Here is a 26,733-nt window from a genome sequence, read left to right as displayed (position 1 = left end):
CCAGCATCTCCTTCAAGCATTTTGCTGCCCACTGTAGCTCGAAATTATGAGCTTAAATCTTCTCATCTTAATATGCTGCCTTCCTTTTATGGTTTACCTAATGAAGATCCATTGACTCATATAAAGGATATTTTTAATGTTGTGAGTTCTTTTCCCTTGACAGGTGTGACAGAAGATCAACTTCGAATGAGAGTGTTTCCATACACTTTAAAGGATAAGGCGAAGTATTGGTTGAATTCTTTGAAGCCTGGTTCACTCACTACATGGTCTGCCATTCAAAAGAAGTTCCTGGAAAAATACTTCTCCACACAAAAGACCGACATGCTTAGGGACAAGATCTTGTTATTTGCACAGCAAGATGATGAATCGTTTTGTGAAGCATGGGAGAAATTCAATGGGTTGCTCAACCAATGTCCTCATCATGGGATTCCATTGAAGCTTCAAATGCGTATGTTTTATAAAGGACTAACCCCTTCTAGTCATAATATAGTCACCAATTTTGCAGGTGGTTCTTTTAAAACCAAAACTCCAGAAGAAACGTACGAACTCTTTGAGGAGATAGCAATGGAGACCCAACATACGGATACAAGAGGTAAACGTGTTATTAGTGGTTCTAATGATGCTTCTAGTGTGCAGATTTCAAAACTGGAACAAAAGCTAGATGCTCTTCTTGCATTAAACTCAAGAAGCCCTCCGAAGGAAGTGTGTAGCATTTGTGAATCTCATGACCATGCTACCACAGCTTGTCCACTTGGGGCTGGATATCCAGAATTTGTGCAAGAGCAAGCTAAGTTGGTAAATTCCTACAACCAAGGTCCAAGAAATGATCCATACTCTCAAAGTTATAATCCAGGTTGGAGGAATCATCCAAACTTTTCATGGAGAAATACCCAGAATCAAGCAAATCCCCCTTCATTCCAAAGGCCACAACAATCATCATCATCATTGGAAGATATAGTGAAGCAGATGGCAATCAACCAATCCAATTTTCAGCAAACTACACAAGCTGCCATCTCCAAATTGGAAGTCCAATTAGGCCAAATAGCTGCTGAAATAACTCAAAGAGTGCCTGGGAAATGGCCAAGCCAAACTGAGATCAATCCAAAGAACCCAGAAGCCAAGGCCATTCATGTGCTCAGATCAGGTAAGATCATTGATAATAAAGATGATTCTAATCTTTCAAATGATGTTGTGATTGTAGAAGATAAAGACGAGGAGACCATGGCTACGGAAGGAGAACAACTCAAAACTTCTCAATCTGCTCCTAAGGCCAAATCAGATTCTCAGAAATCCGATCAATTCCAATTGCATAAAAGGGATGACAAATTTGTGCCACCACATCTTCAAGAAGATAGATACGTGCCACCCGCTCCATATGTTCCACAGATTCCATTTCCAGGCCGTCTTAAGAAAGCAAAGCAAGATAAGGCTTTTAAAGAGATTTATGATATTTTGAGTAAAGTTAATATCAATTTGCCTTTGCTTGATCTTATTGAACAGATTCCTGCATATGGAAAATTCATCAAGGACTTGAAAACTCACAAGCTCAATTTCGCTCCAAATGAAGGAGTAAAGCTCGACCAGAATGTAAGTGCTGTATTGCAAAGGAAGCTTCCACCAAAACTAGATGATCCTGGCAGCTTTGACATTCCCATTAACATTGGAGGCAAGAAGGTTGGAAGAGCCATGTTGGACTTGGGAGCAAGCATCAATGTTTTGCCATATTCAGTTTATCAAGAGCTTGGCTTAGAAGGGATGAAGAAGACTTCAATGCGACTTGAACTAGCTGATCATTCTATAAAATATCCAAAAGGTATTGTAGAAGATATTCTAGTTCAAGTTAATACACTAATTCTCCCTGCTGATTTTGTAGTGATGGACATGGAAGACAATCCAAATGGAGATCGTGTTGATCCCATTCTCCTAGGCAGACCATTCATGGCCACTGCAGACACAATCATCAAAGTGAAAGATAGCACCCTCTCCATGACTGTTTTGGGTGAAACTGTTGAATTTAAAATGCTTAATGCTCTATCTCAACCTTCTATCTCTCTTGATTCTTGCTTTTCAATTGATGTTGTGGATCATGAGGTTTCTTCCAAAATTTTGCAGAGAAAGTCTAATGATGCTCTAGAAGCTGTCTTAACACAAGAAGAGGAAGATCTTTGTGAACCGGAGTTCCAAGAAGTGGTGGCTGCCTTAGAAGTGTTTCCGCCATACCCACCATCCTTTAGGCCACCAATCGAGCCTCTTGGACCATCATCCACGAAATTGGAGCCATCCATTGTCATCCCACCAAAGCTAGAACTTAAACCTCTTCCCAATAATCTTAAATATACATATTTGGGTGCTAACGAAACTCTCCCTGTTATAATTGCTGCAGGTCTCTCCTCACATGAAGAAGAGAGCTTAATTAAAGTTCTAAAAGAGCATAAAACAGCCATTGGGTGGACCATAGCAGACATCAAAGGAATTAGTCCAAGCATGTGCATGCACCGGATTTTAATGGAAGAAGACAGCAAACCATCTCGTGATGCCCAAAGGAGGCTAAATCCCAACATGAAAGAGGTGGTTAGAGCTGAAGTTTTAAAGCTACTCGATGTAGGAATCATCTACCCAATTTCAGATTCTAAGTGGGTGAGCCCTGTGCAAGTTGTTCCAAAGAAGTCCGGAATCACCGTTGTGAAGAATGAGAAGAATGAGCTAGTTCCTACACGAACTGTCACTGGTTGGAGAGTTTGCATTGATTACAGGAAGTTGAACACATCCACTAGAAAAGATCATTTCCCCTTCCCTTTTATTGATCAAATGCTTGAACGTTTATCTGGCCATGCTTACTATTGTTTTCTTGATGGTTTTTCAGGTTATAATCAAATTCCCATTGCTCCGGAAGACCAAGAGAAAACCACATTCACATGCCCATTTGGTACGTTTGCTTATAGAAGGATGCCATTCGGTTTGTGCAATGCCCCAGCAACTTTCCAAAGATGCATGATGTCAATCTTTTCAGATATGGTGGAACGATTCATTGAGGTATTTATGGATGATTTTTCAGTTTTTGGTTCCTCTTTTGATAATTGTCTTCACCACTTGTCTCTAGTGCTTAAAAGATGCCAGGAAACAAATCTGATTTTGAATTGGGAGAAGTGTCACTTCATGGTGAGACAAGGCATTGTGCTAGGCCATGTGATTTCAAGCAAGGGAATCGAAGTGGATAAAGCCAAGATCGATCTCATCTCAAATCTTCCACCCCCTACCTCTGTTAAAGGAATTAGAAGCTTTCTAGGTCATGCTGGATTCTATAGAAGGTTCATCAAAAATTTCTCAAGCATTACAAGGCCATTGTGTAATCTCCTTGCTAAGGATGCTGTTTTTGAGTTTAATGAAGCTTGCATGGAAGCTTTTTCTACCTTGAAGAGGGAGCTAACTTCAGCCCCTATTATCATAGCTCCGGATTGGTCTTTACCATTTGAAATAATGTGTGATGCCTCTGACTTTGCTATTGGTGCAGTTTTAGGTCAAAAGAAGAACAAGCTGCCCCATGTGATTCATTATGCTAGCCGGACCTTGAATGATGCTCAAATCAACTACTCCACAACAGAGAAGGAGTTGCTTGCTGTGGTTTTTGCTTTAGAAAAATTTCGTTCTTACCTTGTTGGTTCTAAAGTAATTGTTTATTCTGACCATGCAGCCCTTAGATACTTGCTCACTAAGAAGGATGCCAAACCACGCTTGATTAGATGGATTCTCTTGCTGCAAGAATTCGATTTGGAGATTCGAGATAAGAAGGGATGTGAGAATGTGGTAGCTGATCATTTGAGCAGAATTGTGGTTGAAGAAAAAGGAGGAGCTGTGCTACCCTTGAATGAGACTTTCCCTGATGAACAACTATATGCTGCCCAAGTCAAAGAGCCATGGTATGCTGATTTTGTTAATTATCTTGCTTGTGGTGTTCTTAGAAATGATCTAACTTCTCAGGATAAGAAGAAGTTCTTTTCCATGGTGAAACATTATGTATGGGATGAACCTTTCTTATTCAAGCATTGCCCGGATCAACTCATCAGAAGATGTGTTCCAGAAGAAGAGCAAGAAAGCATACTTAGGCATAGCCACGAATTGGCCTGTGGAGGTCACTTTGGAGCTAAGAAAACAGCACTTAAAATTCTGCAATCTGGTTTCTTTTGGCCCACTCTATTTAAAGATGCATTTAATTTTTGTGTTAAGTGTGATAGGTGCCAAAGGATGGGGAACATAAGTCGCAGGAATGAAATGCCATTGAATAACATACTTGTTGTGGAGCTCTTCGATGTGTGGGGTATTGATTTCATGGGACCATTCCCATCTTCCTTTGGTTATACTTACATACTTGTTGCTGTTGATTATGTGTCTAAATGGGTGGAAGCCATAGCCACCAAAACCAATGATTATAAGGTGGTGCTGAAGTTCTTGAAGGATAATATTTTCACAAGGTTTGGTACTCCAAGGGCTGTCATTAGTGATGGAGGCAGCCACTTCTGTAACAAGCCATTCGAAGCACTCATGAAGAAGTACAACATCACCCATCGAGTCTCTACACCATATCATCCGCAAACTTCTGGTCAAGTGGAAATAAGCAATAGAGAAATTAAGCACATCCTGGAGAAGGTGGTGAACAATACAAGGAAAGATTGGGCAGCTAAGCTCAATGATTCATTATGGGCTTATAGGACTGCATATAAGACTCCCATTGGAATGAGCCCTTATCGTCTTGTGTTTGGGAAAGCTTGTCACCTGCCAATGGAGCTTGAACACAATGCTTTTTGGGCCATCAAGAAGTTAAATTTTGATCTAGACAAGGCAGGCCATGCAAGAAAGTTTCAGCTCAATGAATTGGAAGAAATTAGACATGAGTCTTATGAGAATGCAAAGCTTTACAAAGAACGAACCAAGAGTTACCATGACAGAAACATTCAACGGAAAGAGTTCTCCAAAGGTATGTCAGTTCTTTTGTTTAACTCACGTTTGCGTCTCTTTCCAGGAAAATTGAAGTCTAGATGGCAAGGCCCATTCACCGTGGTCAATGTTTCTCCCTATGGAGCTGTGGAGATTCAAAACCCTAAAGATGGCTCGACTTTCAAAGTAAATGGACAACGTTTAAAGCCATTCTATGAGGGAGTTTCAGCTGGCATCCAAACTGGCCATGTGGTAGATCAACTTCCCTTCGTACCATCAACTTAGCTGATTGCACAATGTCTTGCCAAGACAGTAACTAAGGCGCTTCTTGGGAGGCAACCCATGTGTTCAAGAAGAAGGTGCTTGGTAGCAATCGACCTAATCGCATCAAGGGGAAGCATTTCAATCCTTTCTCTTTACTTGTTTTGTTTTTATTTTTAAGTTTCTGTTCCTTTTTATAAATAAATAAATATAAAAATTAAAAAAAAAAATTTAAAAAAAAAAAAAAAATTTCATATAAGCTAACTTTTGGTAACCCCAGTGAGCACCTCCGTCAATACAGTGTCTAGGAGTTCTTTAGGCGACACCTTCGGTGTCTAAGAAGTTTGGGTTTTAAGCGGGACCATTGTGACCCCTCCAACCTTCCCGGATCCCCTGGCTGTGTTTTCTGAGGCCCTTAACTGGTCATCCATGAGTTGCTTATATATTCTTTTTTTTCTTTTTTTTTATATTTTTCCTAAACCTTCTTCTAAACTTTTCCCTTTATCATTTGTTTGTTCTCAATCATCTTTTGTATGCTTTCACATTGAGGACAATGTTTAATTCAGGTCTGGGGGGAAGGTTTTCAAATTTCATTCATTTGTGTTTCAATTTTCGTTCATTTGTCACTAATTTTTTTTTCTAAATGTCATACAATCGATGCTATGGAGCTGCCATTGAGGTTTTCATATCAGAATTTTGCACTTCACAAAGCTTTGGCTCTTAGAATTCTGGTGGCTAAAGTACCATGCTCAAATTCTTGAAGGAAAATAGTGGAGACTACCCTAGTGAGCTATATCGAGCCTAATTGCTTTCTTGAGAGGGTTTAAAGTGTTCTATTTCTCATCCATACTTATTTTCTTCAATTCACTCTAATTGATCTCATCATTTCATTTTGATCGAATACTAAGGATGATTCTCTTTTGCAGATATCATATGCTTGCTCTCATTCATGAATGAACTCATTGAAGTGATGCTAGGCTATGTGTGTATAACCATTCTTTATGCTTTCTTTTCACCCTACCCATATGTGTGTTCCATTAGCCCTCTTGAAGCCAAACACTCAAAGCCTTTTCTTTTATCACCCTCATCATTTTCCCTACCTTTGTATCTCAATCTGAGATACTTAACCTCTTGTAGCCATACCCTATAACTTAGAAATATACCAAGGTGTGCCAAGATAAAGTTTGATGCAAGGAAGTTGCTGCCGTGTACCTAAATGAAATTTGGTGTGAATCTGGGCAATGAAGTTAATGAAGATGCAGATCAAATCAACGAAGATGAAAGTGTTTCGATTTGATCTAAGTGTGAAAAATAAAGTCCATGCCAGGTGATACCATGAAGTTTGCTGCCATGCCAATCTAAATCAATGATGCCTTGCAGATTAATGAAGCATGCAACCTTGGTATGTTCTTAAGTTATTTGTTTTTCCTTCCAATTCTTCCATTTCCCCTAAACCTTAGCCTTTCATTACAACATTGTGAAAGACCTAGCTGATCTTTGAGGATGTATTCATGGGTGCTGGTAAGTATGTGTGTATCTCTATTCTTAGTATTTAATTCCTTTCATGAGATCTAACCAAATTTGTGCTTCTATTTCATACACTCACTTATGCTTTCTTGAGAGAATTAAAACATAGGTTCTGAGTGATTGAGTGTTATCTGTGAGAATTAGAGTCGAAGCATGTTCTCTATTCAAGGTTTGAGTGTGCTTGCTTTGAAACTGTGTGCCTTTGAGCTATAGCTTCCACTTGTACACACTGATTGATGACCTATCTTGGCAACTCTATGGTGTTGAAGGTATGACTAAAACATTCTTTCATTTTCATTAGTTGATTTCAAAGTTGTTTTTCTAACCATTTTGTTTTGTAGAGTTAGAAAAACGTTTGTGGGTATCGTATCTGTTAAACCCTCAGGAGACACAACTCCTCCTACTAGGGATGCCTAGAGGTTTAAAGGCTTGTTGCATACGCTCAATGCAATCGAGTTACCTACGAAAGTGGTCTAGTTAACTTCTTGTTTTGTTTTTATCTTTGTTTCTCTTTTGTTTTGCTCGAGGACTAGCAAAATCTAAGTTTGGGGGTGTGTTAAGCTCATAATTTCATACATATACATGCCCAATTTACTTACTTCTTTTGCTTAGTTTCTTATAATTTTGAGTTATTTGCCTCCCTTTGTGTGTTTTGTAGGCCAAAAGAGCAAGAGAGCATAATTCATGCAATTCATGCATGTTAAGGCCTAATTTGGATGAAGAGAAGAAGAGCTTAAAGACAAACTCATTTTGGCTACAGCCCCCTGCCAGTCCAGTTCCGTAGGTCATATTGCAAGCTTCGTTTCAGCAACCTACATAGCTCGGATGAGGCAACAGTCTTCATGAAAGTTGTTCCAATGGGTGTGTACTATAACATATCCAAAATTCAGCCCCATTGGATAAATCTGGAGTCCGTCACCTAGCAAACACAGAACCATGCTCAGGATGGATTTTGTCAGCGAGCAAACTGAGTTAGCAATTTGTTTCGGCCTTAACTTCCTCCTCCGAGCTTGGATTGGGCCAATACTTGTGTGGTTGGATCATACACATTCTGAACTTCACAATGGACATCTTAAAGTCTTCATTTGATTCAGCCTAGCCCAAGTTGTAAGCCCTTGAAGTTGCTGGTCATGCTGACCTCAGGATGAGCTGGTTGGAAGCTTGGTCATGGTGAGCTAGGCATGAGCTATTGTAGCTGGTTGGAGGCTTGGTCATGGTGACATGAAGATGAGCTAGGGCTGCTGGTGGGATTTATTGCTGAAGTGCATCAACCAATTCAGATTTTATAATGCAAGTGTTGTATGCATTAGTGAAGTGCATCAACCAATTCATCTTTTATAATGCAAGTGTTGTATGCATTAGCCATATTGAATTCAGATTTATCACTCCCCTCTCCCTATAAATACCACATCCATTCCACATTCAAGACACAACAAATCCTGAGATTCACAACCCCCACAATTCACTCCAACCATCCTCAAACACTCTCACAATCCCAAACACTCCAACAATCACCAAAACAACTCCAGCAAACTTCTATTCCATTTCCCTACGAATTTCATCTTCCTTAGCCATCACCACTCACTCAAACTCATCCCAAATCACCTCCATATCCTTCATACATCTTTCTAGAAGTGGGGAAGCTCTTGGAGAAGCATTAGAAGTGGAGAAGCACTTGGAGAAGCCTTGGACACCACAAGAACTTCAGAAAAAGGGTTTTTCTACTCTTATTGCATTCATTATGTTTTCTCATTTATGTTCAAGTCTCTTTTCCATTATGAGTAGCTAAATCCATAACTAGGGCTTCGATGTAACCTAACATGAATATTCTGGGTTTATAAGTTTGGAGTTTCAAGTTTGATTCATGATTCATGTTCTTATTCATTATGCTTATAAGTTAACATGCTTGTTTGAATGATTGATCACCATTAGAACTTGTTTGTTAACTATCTTGGTTTGAATTAAGAGTATACACCATGCTTTAATTCGAATTGAACTATGAATAGGAAGAGTATGTATGGACATTCGACAACAGGGATTAGATACATACTTGGTTGTTTAAAATGTTCTTCTATGCTTAATGGGTTCCTAATGCTTAATTTTAGGTTAGACAACAAATGATCAAATTAGGGAATTAGGAACACAAGGTTAGGACCAAACACCATGGCCTAATCCTACTTTAGCTAGAATCAATCTTTGAATCTGAATTAGACTTGTTACTTGAATCTTTATAACCCAGAATTGAATTGTTATGGTGAATCGAATGCCCTAGTCTCCAAACCTGTGTTTTAACTTTCAAAACCACCCTTTGTTACTTTTGTTTACTTGCTTTCCGTTGCAATTTCAGTTTGTTCATTTCTTTCTATAATCACAAGCATTCTCACTTCAAAGTTCATTTTAATCTTGCTGCATTTGTTTTCAAACTCACTCTTGCTTTAAATTCTGTTTTAGATTTAACTTCCTAACTTCTTGAATTTGGTAATCTAAAGTACATAACTAATTTGAACTTCTCAGTCTTCGTGGGTACGACCTCGTACTTGTCTTGCTATACTACTAATTGCCCCGTACAATTGCGAGTTAACATATTATTAACAACACTAGGCACGTGAAGAGCTAAGAATTGTGCCACCTCAGCAATGACACGGGTCAGCACAAATGACACGGGTCAGCACATCACACTGTTATCAGTAATTGAGTGACTGGAGAGGCCTTTCTTTCCGATCCTAAATCGCTAGATCTAATACTAGAAAATCGCCAACAGAAGCAGCAAATATTTCATATTCATATTCATATTCAATCAAACCATAATTCTTAATTTCAAGATCTGAAAGTAAAAATAAAAAAATAAAAAAAGAGACGTAGAAAACTGAAAAAGCTAACCTTAATGCCAAAAGGGGATTCCATGAAAGTAAGCTTGTAGGTATTGGTGAGGAAGCTGTGGAAGGAACAGCCTTGGCCGGGCAGCTGAGGGACGCAGAGATTGGCCTTCAAGAACCCCCTCAACAAACCCTAACATCGACTGCATAGAGAGAGAGAGAGAGAGAGAGAGAGAGAGAGAGAGAGAGAGAGTGATGCTTAGGTTTTCGCGACAGAGGGAGAAAGAGAGTGGTGGTGGTTGTGGAGCGACGATGGAGAGAGAAACCGCTGAGAGAGGAAGAGAGCACGAAGAGAGAGCTGCGCGAGAGAGAGAAGAGTGAGGGTAATCAGTGAGCAATAAGTCGGCAATAAGTATCTATTTATATGAAGGTTAGCTTGGTACTTTCAAGTTTCAAAGTGATTATATCATACTAAAGTTTGTAAAGTGATTATACGAGAATAGGGCTTTGCCAAAGTGACCATATGAGCCAATTCCCCTTTTTTCTTTTAGTTTCCTGCTAAAATTAATGCATTATTATTAATAATTACACTCATAATTGTAAGAGGTCTGCTGCCATTTATGCGACTTTATTTTGCTTTCCATGAGAGAAGATAAGATTTATTAACTTGCAGATCTTTAACCGAAAATTAAGTTGAAAGATTGAAAGTTCAAATTTCATCACATAGTTCGCACACTGGATTGAAGAGGCATCTCTTTATCGATTATCATGTGTCATTACTAGTATGAATTTATTCTTCCCGACTTATGGAAATTGCATTTTATGCATATATGCTTTTAGTAGTGGGTTCAATTTCTCTAATGACCAGAGATAAATTTGAATAAGATGTTTAATCAAAAGATGTAATGATTAACATGGATTTTGATAGATGAGTGGCAATGCATAATTCATGTTGAAATCCCTAGTAGTTTAGGGAAAAAGGACTTGTTGCTAGAAATAACATACTTAGTGACCAACAGATATGCAGCAACGTGCATATGAATTGCAATCATTAGCTTAGATGCTCCTGCAGTTGATAGTATTATGTCGTCGGACGCAAGTTGTGAAGACATTGAGGTCATATTTAATTGCATTTTCTACTCGTATCATTCTTTTACTTCTCCTTTAAAGTATTAAGAACTAGTATAGTTCTGCATTTCTCTTTTCCTTGCTATATTTGGTGGTTGTCGGCTTACCGTCTGAATCTCTTTTTTTCTAATGGTAAAGTCTAATGTTTGTTTAACTTTGTTATATGCCAAACGATATATATATTTCCATGTGATAGACTTATGCTTTCTAAGGCAAATTTGAAATATACTGTAATTTTCATTTTCTTTGGTTTTTTTTATATACAAAAAGTACATTTTGGAAAGCATTTGTTGAGATATATCAAATAGAATCCTTGAAGAATATAAATTATAGGTTTAAGGAAAGTGAACTAATGTATGTCTCATTAAAAAAATGTTGTTGCCCTGTAGGTTGTTCTAATGCAACATCGTGATAATGTACATTTCTCATATGGATACATTATCTTGAAGCAACATAATTTACTTTTTCAGATAGTAATTGTGTATGTTTCACAGATACGTTATTATGAATCATGACGCAACATCAAATATTTTTAAATATGTATAGATCCAGAAGAATATTTTCCAAAATAGAAATACTATGTCAAATGAATTTGTATCCTAATCGTGAATGCTACCTGGCACGGAAGGACTAGCTTTGGTTACTTCCTAGGCAAATATGCGTTGTCCGTCCTACTTATGGTATGAAGTTCGAATAAAAGTAAGAGCCCATATCTGACAATTGCAAGGGCATTAGTGATATTTTATAAATACTGAACAATCAACCCCAATAAATAAGCAAGCAAATCATTAAATGAGGGACTTTTTTTGGTCCACAAGAAAAAGGCCATTGTACATGTTGACTGAAAAATAATCTGACTAGATACCTTACTCTGTTTAAGTAGAAAGATGTCATGTACTGTTTGGTTAATGCTGTTATTGACTTTCCAATATTTTATTTAGTAAATTTGAAAATGTGCTACAGTTATCAACTGCACAGGTTTTAAATTATTGCTTTCCCTTGTTTTCTCACTCTCATGTGTGTATGCATGCATGGATCAATGTGAAGATAATAATCTTCAGGTCCCACTTGTGATATTCTCAATTATCATTATTATTGCTTGACACTTAGTATCTTCAGGTCACAGATTGGGTTTTCATGACAGATTGGTGGATTTGATCATGGGTTGTATTACTATTGTGATGTGGTCTAATTAATCCTACCATGGTCTCATACAAAGGAATCCCCTATCACCCTATCTTTTTTTGATTTGCGCGGAAGGGTTATTAGCTTTGTTGAATACTACACATTGGCAAAAACAACTTCATCGTGTTGTTGTTGCCCAGGGAGCTCCTACTCTGACACACTTATTTTTTGTTGATGATAGTTTGTTATTTTGTAATGCTCATCTATTTGATTGTCATTCCTTGCTGAGTATTCTTAGGTCATATGAGAGGGCATCTGGGCAAAAAATTAATTTTGATAAATCAGTGGTTTGTTTTAGTCCAAACACTGATCTAGTGATGCATCAGTTAATTTCTAGCATGATTGGGGTGAGTATTGTCCCTTGTCATGAGCGATACCTTGATTTACCTGTGATTGTGAGGCGAAGCCACTCTCAAATGTTTAAGCATGTACATGAAATGTTATGGAGTAGACTACATGGATGGAGTTCAAAGTTGCTTTCTTCGGCTGGGAAAGAGGTGCTCATCAAATCGGTGGCTCAGGCACTTCCCACTTATACCATGGGGGTTTCCAATTGCCGCATGCCTTATGTTAGGATTTTTCGGCGATGATTGCCCGTTATTGGTGGGGGAAAGCAAGGAAATGCAGTATCCATTGGATGAGTTGGAGGAAGCTTTGTAGGCCTAAATGCTTAGGGGGGGCTTGGATTCAAAAATTTTGAGGCTTTCAATAAAGCTGTGGTAGCGAAGCAAGCATGTAGACTCTTGGAGAATCCCGACTCCTTAGTTGCCTGTATTATGAAGGCAAGATATTTTCATGCGGGAAATTTCCTACATGCAAAGGCGGGGAATTGTCCTTCCTTAGTTTTTCGAGCTATAGTTTGGGGCAGACAAGTAATTGAGCAAGGTCTGGTGTGGCGAGTTAGTAATGGGTAGTCTATTAGGGTGTTCCGAGATCAATGGATCCCTAAACCTTTTACCTTCAAGCCTGCCCTCAACAAAGGGCTTCCTCAACATGCAACTGTATCGAATTTGATAATGCCTACTGGGGGATGGGATACGCCTCTAATTGATCAAGTTTTTTTGTGACGAGGATAAGGAGGCTATCTTGAATATAACCCTTTCTTCCATGGTTCAGAGAAGTGATAGATAGTTTTGGTTTTTTGGAAGAATAGTACGTATTCTATGCGAACGGACTATCGGATTGCTTTGCGGTTGTGCAATTTATGTGACGAAAGGGAAAGGAGTTCATCGGATATAAGAGCTCAGATGGCGTTTTGGAAGAGATTATGGAGGTTGGAGATTCCGAATGAAATGAAATTATTTTTGTGGCATGCTGCGTTCGATATTCTTCCGACGGTAGTTAATTTATTTACGAGGAAAGTGATTTCTTCTCCGCTATGCTCCAGGTGTGGTAGGGAAGGGAAGACCATTATGCATGCTCTCTGGCAGTGCAAGGGTAATAAACAGTTTTGGAAATTGTTTTCGTATTGCCATAGGGTGAAGGTGGCTGGTAGCTCCTTTGCAGACTTTTTGGAGAGGGTTGCCAATGTTTTAAAGGGTTTGGAGTTTGAGTCTTTTGTATGTAGTTGTTGGAAAGTATGACAGTTGCCCAACTCCTATATCCATGGTATTCCTCATGCTTCTATGGAGGAGGCTGCAAATCAGGTATGGGACTTATATGCGCAATATAAATAATGCAATGTGAAGACAAAAGCTGATCGGGTGGCGTAGTAGGCGAAGAGGAGTGGGTGGTTTGGTTCGTGATTGCCATGACGAGTTTTGTTGGGGTTTTGCGCCTGCTAGCTCGGATGGTTCTGACATTTTGGGAACTAAGTTGGCAGATATGCGTAGTGGGCTACTTTTGGCAGCTGCTAAAGGAATGGTTTATTTGACTGTCACTTTTGATTCACAAGAAGCTGTGAATATGATTAATGGCACTGATGGGTGGTTGAATACTGTGGGTAATCTAGTTGATGATATTTAGATGTTACTGGTGCAGTTGGCTAATGCAAAGGTGGTTTATCAGCCTTGTGAAGTTACAGTGTGGCTCATGCTATGTCTCAATTGGGATTGAGGGAAGGCAATCAATTTGAGGTGGGTCCGATATGGATTCAACCTTTACTAGGAAAAGATAGACAAAGGGGTTAGTTTTAATATGTATTGCGATGATGTGGTACTCTTTTTCTTTGGAGTAATGCTATTTAGACACACAAAATTGACCACATTAGCTAACCACCTTATGTGGCAGCTGATGTGGTCATGCCGTGTCAATTAATGAATATTATTATGTGGACTTATTTTTATTTCTTTCTTTTTTTTAATAATTATTATTTTTTAAAAAAAGTGAAATTTAAAATTTAAAAAAAAAAACTGGACTTTTTTCGTCTCCAGCACACCCTTCTTCCTCCATCAAATCTACATATCCTATCCCCATCAAAACTAGAGAAGAGATATAGATATACTCTAGCACTCCTTTCTTCCTCATCAAATTTACATATCCCTTCAAAACCAGAGAAGAGATATAGATATACTAGAGACGAGATCAAATTCAAGAAAAACAACAAAATTACAAGAAGGGAGGAACCCAATCAAAACTATAGGATTTTGATTTTGATTTTAAATTTTGGTGTTTTGAGGGTTTTTCAAGAATCAATAATCATCATCTTCGATCATAAGTGAGCAGTGACCATCAGATCTAGAGTATTTGGAGAGCGCCAACACGTGGGGATGTGAGCGGAAGCAGCATGGCAGATATGGCGACAGTGGCAGCGTCGATGGGTAAGGCAGAGAGTACAAGAAGGCAAAGACGTCGGTGTAGTGGGACATAGAGAACTTCCAGATCCCCAAGGTCTGCGACACCCACGCCATCGCCTAGAACATTAGTTCTGCACTCATCAAGATGAAGAAGAAGGGAGTGCTGGAGACGAAGAGTCCAGGAATGCTAGGGTTTTTTAATTTTTATTTCAATTTTATTTTTTGTTTTTAATAATTATTAAAAAAAGAAAGAAATAAAAATAAATTCCACATGACAATATTCATTAATTGACTTGACATAATCACATCAGTTGTCACATAAGGTAGTCAATTTTGTATGTCTAAATAGCATTACTCTTTTCTTCGACGGTTGGAGGTTTTTTATGGTAATGTTTTAATGAGGCCACTTTGTAGCACCTAGAAAAGCTATAGGACCTCTAGTTGTATTGATGTTGCTTCTATATGAATTAGAGTTCTCATTTTGATAAAATAAAAATAAATAAAAAACCCAAATTCAGAACCCTAATCTCCATCGCATTGGCAACTGCAAAATCCTAACTCCACTAATCATCAGCAGCAATGCAGCAGCTGAAGACCATAGGGAGAGAGCTTGCGACGGGCTCTCAAGGCGGCTTCGGCCAATCCAAGGAGTTCATGGACCTCGTCAAGTACATCGGCGAAGCTCGATCCAAGGCTGAAGAAGAGCGCATCGTCCTCCTCGAGATCGAAACCCCAAAACCACGTCTCTCCGAGCCCGAAATCCCCAAGCGCAAGATGGAGTACATCATCCGCCTCGTCTACGTCGAAATGCTCGGCCACGACGGCTCCTTCGCCTACATCCACGCCGTCATGATTAGCATTAATGATAACCATTACAAAACATATATAGCTTCTAGATGTGTGGAGATTGCGGAGCAATTTGCACCAAGTAATCAACGGTTTATCCAGGTAAGAGTAATACATGTTGCCTTTTATATTCTAGTTATCATGGGAGTATTTTGTTATTGCTTATTAAAAGCCCGATGTCATCCATGCCTGATATTCCTTCTCTGCAGACCATGAATAAAGTCTTTGAACATGCTGGAGATTTGGTAAATGTCAAGCAGGGTCCCTGTGTAGTTATAGAAACATGAGAGCTTTTGGAAAGAATAAAGAAGAGAGCGCAGGGCACACAATTTTTATTTTCCATTTGCTTAAGAAACAAACAACCACAAATTTTGTATTTTATGAGTATTTCATAGGTTTAAAATTTTCTTCTCTCAATTTTATATTTGGTTATCTATTCATAAAAAGATCACCGTTTGTATTTGTGTATATATTTGTATCTTACTTGTTGAAACTGAAGTGAGTCTGTTCTTCTCATACAGGCTTGTGCGGTTACAGCAATCATGAAAATATATGCCTTTGAAATTTCAGCTCAGAGAAAAGTGGATATCCTACCTGAGGTGCATATAATGAACTTTAATACTTTGACAACAATATCAATTTGCATGCATTAATCATCTGCATAGTTTTGAACACCTTTCGATGGCAATCTTGCTTTTGTAGCATAATGTGGAATTTCATTTATTTTAATCTTAGTCTTTATTATTTTTGGTTACCATTTTTTATTTTATTTTAGATTAAATAGGTCATATAGGATGATCCCATCTCTCTTTTCCCAAGTGATGGTTTGCTAATAGCAAGGTACAAACTAGTTTTCTGTAGCACAGTACTTGGCTATCAAGGTGCCATCTTCTAGAACTTTGTTGCTGTAGGGGTTGTTAAAGCTATGGAAGTTACTGTTTTACCCTCACTGGGACTGGGCTAGGGTGATAAAAAATTGCTCCATGTTTGTTCAGTATAGTCCTAATTTTTGCATTTGTATCTGAGGTTGAATAAGTTGTTTTCCTACGAGTGGTTTTTTTCTTTTAGTTTCCTGCTAAAAATAATGCATTATGATTAGTAATTATGCTCATAATTGTAAGAGGTCTACTGGTATTTATGCCATTTTATTTTGCTTTCCCTGAGAGAAGATAAGATTTGTTAACTTGCATATCTTTGACTGAAAATTAAGTTGAAAGATTGAAAGTTCAAATCTCACCGTACAGTTTGCACACTACATTGAACAGGCATCCCTTCATAGATTAGCATCAGTCATGACTGGAATGAATTTATTCTTTCCGAATGATGGAAATTGCATTGTCTGTAAATATGCTTTTAGTAGTGGGTTGAATTTCTCTAAAGAGCATAGCTAAATCTGAATAAGATGTTTAATCAAAAGATGTAATGATTAACATGGATTCTGATAGATTAGTGGCAGTGCAAAATTCTCCTAGTAGTTTGGGAAATCGTTTAAGCTACTGTTCAATTCACTCAAGGTGGAATGAGTGTGTTTGCTATTTTTGCTTTTTCACCTGTTCAGAGCTTAGCTTTAGGGTTTAGGGTTAAGTTTTCCTGTTTGGTGGGCCTTCAAATCATCCATTTAGTGCTTAGGGTATTGGGTTTAGCTCTCAGGTTATCGGCTACCATTCACAATAGTTAAACCATAAACTCCAAAGCGCTAACAAGCGATTCTACATCCTAAAGTAACAAATTGTTTTGAAACAAAAATTAAAGATGTAAAATGAAAACAGAAAGGAGACTTGAAAACAGAACGGACTGAGCAGCTGCTCAAGCCGCTTTCACAAAATTCAACATCAGCTCTAGCAGAATGATGTTGCACTGTAGATGATCCGTTCTTGAATGGTTGACTATATGTATGTATGTATGCATGTAGTTTCCTAATCTTTTTATGATTGAAGGCTTAGTCAGCTAGAAGTTTGAATCAGAGTTGAAATGTTCTTTTAAGTGGTTGGTGGTGTGGCTCTTTTGAAATAGTTTCTATAAGAAAGAAGCATAGTACAATTTTACTTTATACAATGGTTAATGCTAGTTAAGGGAGAAATGTGCTTGATAACATTCAGATATTATGTGCAGGATTTGTAATGTACACGTAAAACTGTGTGCATGTGTGTGTCAATGATCAGTGGCCCTAGCTTTGAGGTCCAGAGCTCTATATAGTTGCATGATGAATGTTTAATGCTTTTTTTAAGTTGAAGTTTTCTGGACATCATTATAATGTTGACATTCATCTAATCAATGATTAGCTATAATGTTGTCATTTTCATTTTGTTTTGGCCTGTCATGGAAGTATATATCAATTGATAAAAATCTTTCTTCCCTTGCAGTGTCAATCTTTGGTGGAAGAATTGTCAGCTTCTCACTCAACAGATCTGCAGCAGCGTGCATATGAATTGCAAGCTGTCATTAGCTTAGATGCTCCTGCAGTTGAGAGTATTATGCCGTCAGATGCAAGTTGTGAAGACATTGAGGTCATATTTAAATGCATTATCTACTCGTACCCTTCTTTTATTTGCTTCTCCTTTAAAGTATTAAGAACTATAGTAGTTCTGCATTTCTCTGTCTGAACCTCCTCTTTTCTAATGGTAAAGTCTAATGGTTGTTTAACCTTGTGATTGCATTAAGTTTGGTGACCCTTTTATTGTTATATGCCAAACGATATACTTTAACTTTAAAATGTATCTTTTGGAAAGCATGAGATATATCAAATAGAATCCTTGATGAATATAAATTAGGTATAAGGAAAGTGAACTAATGTATGTCTCATTAAAAAATGTAGTTGCCTTGCAAATTGTTCTAATAGGACGTACCACTTTTCCACACTGTGATAATGTAATTTCTCATATGGATACATTATCTTTGATATAACATAATTCAGTTTTTCAGATCATGATTGTGTTTGTGTTTCACAGATACGTTATTATGAATCATGACACAACATTAAATATTTTTAAAAGTGTATAGATCCAGAAGAATATTTTCCAAAATAGAAATACTATGACAAAGGAACATGTATCCTGACCGACCGTGAATGCAGTAGGAATAGCTTTGCTTGCTTCCTTGTCAAATATGCCCTATAAATAGGCAATCTGACAATTACAAGGGCATTAGTGATATTTTTTAAATACTGAACACTCAGCCCCTATAAATAGGCAAGCAAATCATTAAATGAAGGACTTTTTTTGGTCCAAAAGAAAAAGGCCATTGTAAATGTTGACTGAAAAATAATCTGACTAGATACCTTATTCTGTTTAAGTAGAAAGATGTCATGTATTGTTTGGTTAATGCTGTTCTTGACCTTCCAATATTTTATTTGGTAAATTTTGAAAATGTGCTATGAATGTATATATGTATACAGTTATCAACTGCACAGGTTTTAATAGGGTCAGCAAATTATTGCTTTCCCTTCTTTTATCATTCTCGTGTATGTATGCATGCATGGATCAATGTGAAGATAATAATCTTCAGGATTCTAATTGTGATAATGTCAGTTATCATTATTAAATTGTATGTACATGGGTTTCTGAAGCCTTATTATTGCTTGACACTTAGTATGTATGCTCGTGCTGGAGGCACTAATTGTAAAAAAATATACAGAGATTGCTTTATTGTAGTGTTGGCTCATATAAACATGATGATATAGATCTTGTGTTTAGATCGAGAAAAATTCGGAATCAGTTTATGAATGATTAAAATTGCTTATTTGACCAACATGCATCATATTATACTGGCGAAACTTAATTTATGTAGCTGCCTTTGGTTGGTAATACCTGGATGTTAATCAAGTGATTCTAATTGGTATTACACGACATGCTTTAATTAGTTTCCCGACTTCTTCGTCCCTGGTCCTTGCATCTTATTTCTTCCCTTTAGTTATAAGTTGCTCTTTTCATGGAATTTGCAATTGTATTTCTCTAATATGCTTGAAAACCTTGATTTTGGATCATGCGGAAACCATTTATTTATCTATTTCTTGAATAAGATTATTTTGTGTAATATTAATATTCATCTTCTCTTGCAGATTGATAAAAGGCTTTCATTCCTCAATGGCTATGTCCAGCAAGCACTAGAGAAAGGTGCTCAGCCCTATATTCCTGAGAATGAGCGCTCTGGAATGTTAAATATCAGCATGAAGCTTTAACCAAGATCAGCATGAAGCTTTAACCCATGGTCTTAGGTTTGAGGCATATGAGCTTCCAAAGCCAGCAGTGCCATCAAGAATTCCTCCAGCTGCAGTTGCATCCTCAACCGAGCTTGTTCCAGTTCCTGCACCATCTTATGCTAGGGGGAACCGCCAGCCTGCATCATTACCACCTGTGTCAGATGCAGGATCATCGGAACTTAAGTTACGACTAGATGGTGTTCAAAGAAAATGGGGCAGGCCAACATATTCCTCCCCAGCATCAAATTCCTCTAGTTCTAGTTCCCAGAAATCAGCGAATGGGGTCACACAAATAGATAGCGTGAGCACTTCAAATTCAAAAGCACGTGATACTTATGAGTCAAGGAGGCCCCAGGTTGAAATTTTTCCAGAAAAGCAGAAGCTTGCCAGTTCACTGTTTGGGGGATCATCAAAAACCGAGAGGAGGCCATCTTCTGCCAACCATAAGGTGTCTAAGGTGAATATCCATGCTTCAGAGAAGCCCCAGGTACCAAAGGCAGCAGCTGTACACACTGAAGTTAATCATGAACCTGCTCCAGACTTGCTCGATTTGGGTGATTCAACTAGTAGTACTGCTTCCACTGTAGATCCTTTCAAGCAGTTAGAAGGGCTTCTTGATCAAACTGAAGTTTCATTAACTGCAAATCATGGTGCAGCTGGTGCTGCTAAGACACCTGATATTGTGGGATTATATGCAGATACATCTCTCAGCGGGCTTAGTAGCAGTGTTGGCGACCCTATCGCTGCTCATCTAGCTTTTCATTTCACGTCCTTGCAGGATTATCAAAAAATCTTGAACAACTATACCAGCAACGTGAGTTGCAGCAACTAGACATGATTTAGACATGCTAGGATTCTTGTACCTTGCCAATACCAGCAACATTACTAGTGTAATGAGACACAATCTTTCAAAAAAATATTTTGGGCATATTTGGACGCCTGTTTACAATTAATGTCTGATTTTCAACAAACCTTGATTGGAAATTATGAAATAGAAAAATCTGTTACATTTCATCCCCAACATACATCAATTCCAATGAATGAGACAGAAGAATCATAGACAAAGTATACGTGTGGAATGAAAGCATTAGATAAATCCGGCTTGCTGTTTTGTTCATCTGCGGATAAATGCTGGATGCATCAATTGAGAAGAAAGGTATTGCCTTATGCAACTTAAAATGGAATCTCAGAAACTGCTGGCGCCTCAACACAGCTCTTGATTACCAGACCATTGCCTGGAAATTTGGTTCGTATCGACAGCTGAACCTGGGGCTTACATAAACCACTTTGGAACTTCATTGCCTGAAAATTTAATATCGAATGTTGAGTGCTAAGAAAAATGATTTAACCCAAAACAAAAATAAATAAAAATTCACACCCTGAAAGCTACAACATATACCCAAGAGATGCACAACAAAATATTGCTAAATTTGAATTGAACACAAAATGTTGATATATGACCAGAAAATGCAAAGATATCATTCAACATTTAATGGATTTACATACCTTGGCTCCTCATTAAGATCAATGTGCCTCCTCTTTGGGTGATCCGCTGGTTCCGTAAACAAGGTAAGCCATTGAGCTTCCTGTGCACCAACATTAGCACGATGATCATCATAAAGTGCCATGAAATCTGATCCGCAAAGCCTCTTGCCAAGACTAGTCTTTGATGCTAAAGTCAAGGAAAGCAATTCGTTGTCTTGGTGTTGATCATCATGAATATCATCGTCCACTGCCATCGCATCAGGCAACAAACACTGCCTTTGCCCACGATCAACTGTGACATCAGCAACCTGGTGGCCTAATAGGTGGACCCCGCAGGGCATTTTAGCAACATCGTCATCGTCATCATAATCATCATCGTCATCATCATCATCATCATCGTCCACTGCCATCGCATCAGGCAACAAACACTGCCTTTGCCCACGATCAACTGTGACATCAGCAACCTGGTGGCCTAATAGGTGGACCCCGCAGAGGATTTTAACGGATGTGGGCATTTTCCAGAACTCAAATATAATTTGACACATATTACCCTGCTGCAACCGCGTCAGTTCTTCTCCCACACCTAACTCGCTCCGATTCAATAATGGAATACAATAAAGAGCCACGTGACTTTCCGTTACCTCATAAGATGTCGATTGGATCTTTTTTCTATTGATATGAACACTTGTCTCTGCCCCGCCGGGACCTGTTTTCAATAATGGACTTTCCGTTACCCCATATGCGTTTCCTTTATTAACAACAACACATAGAACCAATCTTAACGTCTCCCAATCTAAATTTGGAGGAATTTCAAAACTAACTTCGCATCGAGCAACAACCTTAGAAGAGTATTCGTCTTTAACTAGTGTCGCATCTTTACAACAGCTGAACCACTTTGGTACTTCATCGCCTGGAAGAGTAATTTGAAATTGAGAATCCGGATGAGAAGATACCTACAATACAATTGGTTACAACAATCATCATCTTAATGATATAACATAGAGGGAGAGACAAAGAGAGACACACAGAGAGAAGAGACAAAAACCTGATCCAGAATACTATTTTCTGTGATGTCATAGCCACGTAGTCCAACGCAATTGATCAAACTCAGATACTTATCCTCAACCTCCGATGGCAAATTTGGAATTTTACCCAATGATGTGCAGTCATCCAGGTATACCGTATCTAAACTTGGTGGAAGCACTTTTTGTGGAATTTCTAGTAGATACTTGCAATCACACAAGTCAAGCTCGTTCAAGCTCACAAATTTGCTAATGCATTCCGGAAGCGTGACAAAATTGATTCCAGCTAGACGAAGTTCTTGTAATGTGGACCAGCAATAAAGCAGCCGTAATTCAAACCCAGTAAGATTGAAGCATCCACTAAGATTCAATGATTGAAGCCCAGTAAGATATGAAATTGATAGAGGCAATTCTCTTATGCCACTTTCTTGCATATTCAATCTCCATAGTGATTCCATCTCGACTTCTATTTCTGGGAAACTCTCAAGCCTTTTGCAATTTCTAAGATCAAGTTCTTCAAGAGATTTCAATCTAAGTCTTGTTCCAAACCTCGTAAGCTTAACGCATTCACTGAGATCCAATTTAACAAGTTTATCAAGGAGTCCAACAGAATCATCAACCTCAACCAAACTTGTACAACCACTTAGATTCAAGTCCTTTATGTTTGGGATTCCGGATAAGTCTGGGATTTTTTCTAAGAATTGACAACCACTCAAATTCATATGTGTCAGGTTTGGCAAATGCTGTGAGACAAAGAACACAAAAACAGGAAATAATTAATCACACGCTTCAAAAGACAAAAACTTAGAAAACAATTTTCGTTTTTTTTCCATCTGAAATTAACAACTGTATTTGAAATTATATATTATAGATGAAAATAATTTCAAATACATACCTTAAATCCCTCCAATTGTCTGATATGACTGCGAGACATTTTGAACTTAACAAGATGATTTCCTTGAAAATTGGGTGGCAAAGATTGTAACTGATATCCATCCCAATCAATCCATCTTAACACGTTGGGCAGATAGTTAATGTCCCCACATAGAGATGCATTATGGTTTATAAAAATTTTAAGATTCACCATATTACGGAAGCATTCTGGATTCAAAGTTATCTTAGCTGCTTTCGGAAGCTTCACCATGATGCCTTTAATATTTCTTGTTCCCTGATATGGAAAAGCATTAATTAGGAAACGAAGTCATTGTACAAACCAAAATGCAAGCACATTTTGTTAAGAAAATTAAAGTAGCATAAGGTATTCTTTCTTGTCAAATTGAATATAATAACACATGTGATACTTACTGTACTTTCCATTAGAACTTGTATGACATCCTCGTAAAACCACAATCTACTACGCTGGCCAGGATCATTGGGGGATTCTTTGTGAACTATATCCTTGCCCAGGTTTGCTAGCAAGTCGTGCATTAAAATCATTCTCCCTTCAATAGTTATCAATGCCTTATCAACGAATTCTTCAATGAATATTTTGGGTACTATTCGTAGCACATAGTCCTCATATTCACCTTTAAAGAAACATGCAATGTCAAGAAAATATTCTTTTGCGCGATGATCCAAGGCATCATAACTTTTTTGAAGTATTCTTTCAATATGGGTATAAGGTTCTCCTTCGTAACCATTTAATGTATCTTGCCAAAGTCGTATATCTGTACCACGAAGATGAGAACCTAAAATTTTTAGAGCTAGTGGAAGGCCATCAGCAAAAGCTATTGCACGTTGTGCGAGTTTCAAATAATCTTTTGGAGGTTCACTTCTTCGGAATGCATGCCAACTGAAAAGCTCAAGAGCTTGGTTGCAATCTAACTTCTTCACCTCGTATATCAACTCAATTTCACGATTGTTTAGCAATCTCCTATTTTTTGTAGTAATGATTACTCTACTACCGTCACCAAACCAATCATCTCCAGCCAAGTTTTCTAACTGCTCCAATTGGTCCACATCGTCAAGAATTAATAGAATCTTTTTATGCCTCAGCCGTTCTTTTATAACACCGATTCCTTCATCAACATTGCCAATTTTCAAATTTTTGCCTAGAATCTTATCAAGAAGAGTCTCCTGTAGCTGGACTAAGCTTCCTTCTCTGACATTTGGCAAGAAACAACTTCCTTCAAAGTCATGGGCAATTGCATTCCTTATAGCTTTTGCAATTGTTGTCTTGCCTATTCCGGATGTCCCCCATATCCCAACCATGCGATGACCATTCCCACCAACATCTAAAAGCTTTTTCACATCTTGTACATGAGACTGAATTCCAACTGGGTACTTGGCCACATTCCAATATGTGGGTACTCGGCTTAAGATTCCATCAACAATGTTGTTGATAAATGTAGCTTCATAACTGCCAGTTTAACCAAATTAGACACATTTAATGAATGAAATTTAAACATCCAACCACTACAGTTGTATATTCTTACAAAAGAATATTTTTCTTTAATGAGTAACAATTAAATGTAACCAAAGTAAAAAAGAAAAAGAAATTAAGTTAACTTGAAAAAGATAGATAACCCTGAAATATAGAATCAAGACACTAAATTTAACATAATGCCCTACAGCTATTGAAAATATAAATTTTTTTATAAAAAAGAAAAAGAAAAAAGATCTTCTCCCTACAATTTTATATTTTTACAAAAGGATACTTTTCTTTAATAATGAGTAACAATTAAATGTGTAACAAACAGTAATGAGAAAGAAGAGAGAAAAAAAAACTTGAAAATGATAAAGATAGAAACGTACTGTCCCTCCTTGAAATGCCATCCAGACAAATTTGCTGCTTCCTTAAGAGCTCTCCTCCATTTGAGCACTTTCTGCTTATCATCCTTGAATTTGCTTTCATGGTGAACAAATGCATCACCATAACTACTTCTTTGGTGTCGTACATCTGAGGGATCCACCTTGTAAAAAATGGGCAAAACTATTTGTTGGTTTGATTGTTTACATTGAAGGATCTTGACAAGTTCATCCAAGCACCACCTCGAAGATGCATAGTTTTCAGAGAATACAATGAGAGAAATTCTTGATTCTTCAATTGCTTTGACAAGGGCTGGCGATATTTCTTCTCCTCTTACAAGCTCTCGATCAATGAAGGTGTAGATGCCCTTATCACACAAGGCCTTGTACAAATGATCTGTAAAATTGGTGCGTGTATCCTCACCTCTAAAACTCAAAAACACTTCATATGAAAAAGAAGAAGAAGAAGAAAAGACTGGTTGAGTTGTCATAGGGGGCAGATCTGAAGGAAGTTGAGGTTTCCCGAAATCAATTGGCAATGGGGGAGTAACCCAACTCCCCATAAACCTGAATAAGAATTTGAACATTGAAGAATTGAAGAAAAAGCAGAGAGAAACCTTATCTGATTTTGTATTGATTTTCTTTGAGAGAGTATACAAATTTGTATATTAACGGATTGTATGATTGAGAAAAATCAACACAAAACCTTTCATGTTTTAACAAGTCCACGTCCAAAGAGCTCCCTCTAAAAGTCTTGTGCAGGGTTCATTTTCACTTCCTGAAGCCGCGTGGGGAGGTAGCGTTTGGGAGTGCTTAAATTTTTTAAAAAGCAGCTTTAAAAAAAAAAATTCAGTACTAAGGTGTTTGGTAAACATCAAGAATCAGCTTTTTTTAAAAATTGCGGTCAGTGACCGCTGTTTTTCCAAAGCAGGGAGAAGGCAGCTTTCAAAAGCTGCTTAAAAAAAAATTTAACCGGTGGTTTTAATGAAATTTTGACTTTCCCATAATGCCCTCATTTATTTTTCAAATGGACAGTCCTTGTCCCTCCAATCACACAACTCCCATCTGCACTCCTCGAATCAAACTACACAGAGAAAGGAGAAGAAGATAAAATTTTCCAAAAAAAAAGTGCAGAGAGAAAGGAGAAGAAGAAGCCCCATCAAATCAAAGAAGAATTCATACTCAAGCGAAGAAGAAGCCCCTACAACCTTGAAGAATAGTTCAAAATCTAAGATTTGAGAGCAAGAGAAAAACGGAGAAGTGAATAACTCTGTATAACATATAAATTATACAATAAACGATAAAGCAAACCTTACCTTCAATGATTTTACCAACCACCAAACCATGCAACCACAAAAGATCCAAATCCCAGCTTCCCCACTCCGTCATGTCCAGCTAAAGAAAATCAAACCCCCAGCTTCCCACCAAAATAAAATCCAATCTTACAATCCCACTCACATACATAGAGCAAAGGACCATGAACTCAAACCTCTCTTGATCTGGGTTTGGATTGAGTTTTTGGTTTTAAAATTCTTGATCTGAGTTTTTTTTTTTTCGGTGTTTTGAGGCGATGGAGAAGAGAGAGAGAGAGAGATGGGGTGGGTACGGATGGGTTTGTTTGTTTTTAATTTTAATTTTGTATATATATTTTTATATTTTATTAATATAACAATATTTTTTAGATTAAATTTTTTGATAAAAAAGTGTAAATTAAAAAAAGAAAAAAATTTATGTCGTAAAGTTGGTTTTTTTTTTTTAAAAGTAGAAAAAGAATGAAGAAAAAAACAAATAGTTTCATCTTCATGTCTTTTTTTGTCATTATGTACACTAAAAGCACTTCTGATAAAAAT

General features: G+C 37.7%; 1 protein-coding gene, 1 non-coding gene and 1 pseudogene across 8 annotated transcripts; 1 reads left to right on the top strand and 2 right to left on the bottom strand.

The window, feature by feature from the left end:
• Positions 1–321: 321 nt before the first annotated feature.
• LOC148296428 (small nucleolar RNA R71) lies at positions 322–428 on the bottom strand. Its single transcript, XR_015834160.1, has one exon. It is a non-coding gene; the product is annotated as a small nucleolar RNA R71 (small nucleolar RNA).
• A 14,613-nt stretch (positions 429–15,041) lies between these two features.
• Positions 15,042–20,558, top strand: LOC110774601 (AP-4 complex subunit epsilon-like; annotated as a pseudogene). Its single transcript, XR_015833545.1, has 4 exons — positions 15,042–15,532; positions 15,952–16,029; positions 17,794–17,937; positions 19,488–20,558. The product of XR_015833545.1 is annotated as an AP-4 complex subunit epsilon-like (transcript).
• Positions 20,559–20,585: 27 nt separating this feature from the next.
• On the bottom strand, positions 20,586–26,504 carry LOC110774599 (TMV resistance protein N-like). Of its 6 annotated transcripts, none has more exons than XM_021979158.2 (9): positions 26,200–26,504; positions 26,066–26,111; positions 24,890–25,967; positions 23,441–24,494; positions 23,031–23,303; positions 22,159–22,878; positions 21,755–22,066; positions 21,135–21,664; positions 20,586–20,930 (listed from the first exon to the last, which is right to left on the bottom strand). In XM_021979158.2, the coding sequence occupies exons 3-9, from the start codon at positions 25,468–25,470 to the stop codon at positions 20,924–20,926; spliced, it is 3,477 nt and encodes a 1,158-aa protein (XP_021834850.2). In that variant the 5' UTR covers positions 25,471–25,967; positions 26,066–26,111; positions 26,200–26,504; the 3' UTR covers positions 20,586–20,923. The 6 variants fall into 6 exon arrangements, with proteins under 6 accessions (XP_021834850.2, XP_021834848.2, XP_021834845.2 ...); XM_021979156.2 differs by having other exon boundaries at positions 21,135–22,066; positions 24,890–25,450; positions 25,590–25,967; XM_021979161.2 differs by lacking the exon at positions 20,586–20,930 and having other exon boundaries at positions 21,483–21,664; positions 21,755–21,819; positions 21,953–22,066.
• Between the last annotated feature and the right edge of the window lie 229 nt (positions 26,505–26,733).

Source organism: Prunus avium, chromosome 2 (assembly GCF_965620075.1).
Source record: "Prunus avium chromosome 2, drPruAviu1.hap1.1, whole genome shotgun sequence".
Taxonomy (NCBI): Eukaryota; Viridiplantae; Streptophyta; class Magnoliopsida; order Rosales; family Rosaceae; genus Prunus; species Prunus avium.
The sequence above is the reverse complement of the archived record's forward strand: the minus strand, read 5'-3'. Positions and strand labels throughout refer to the sequence as shown.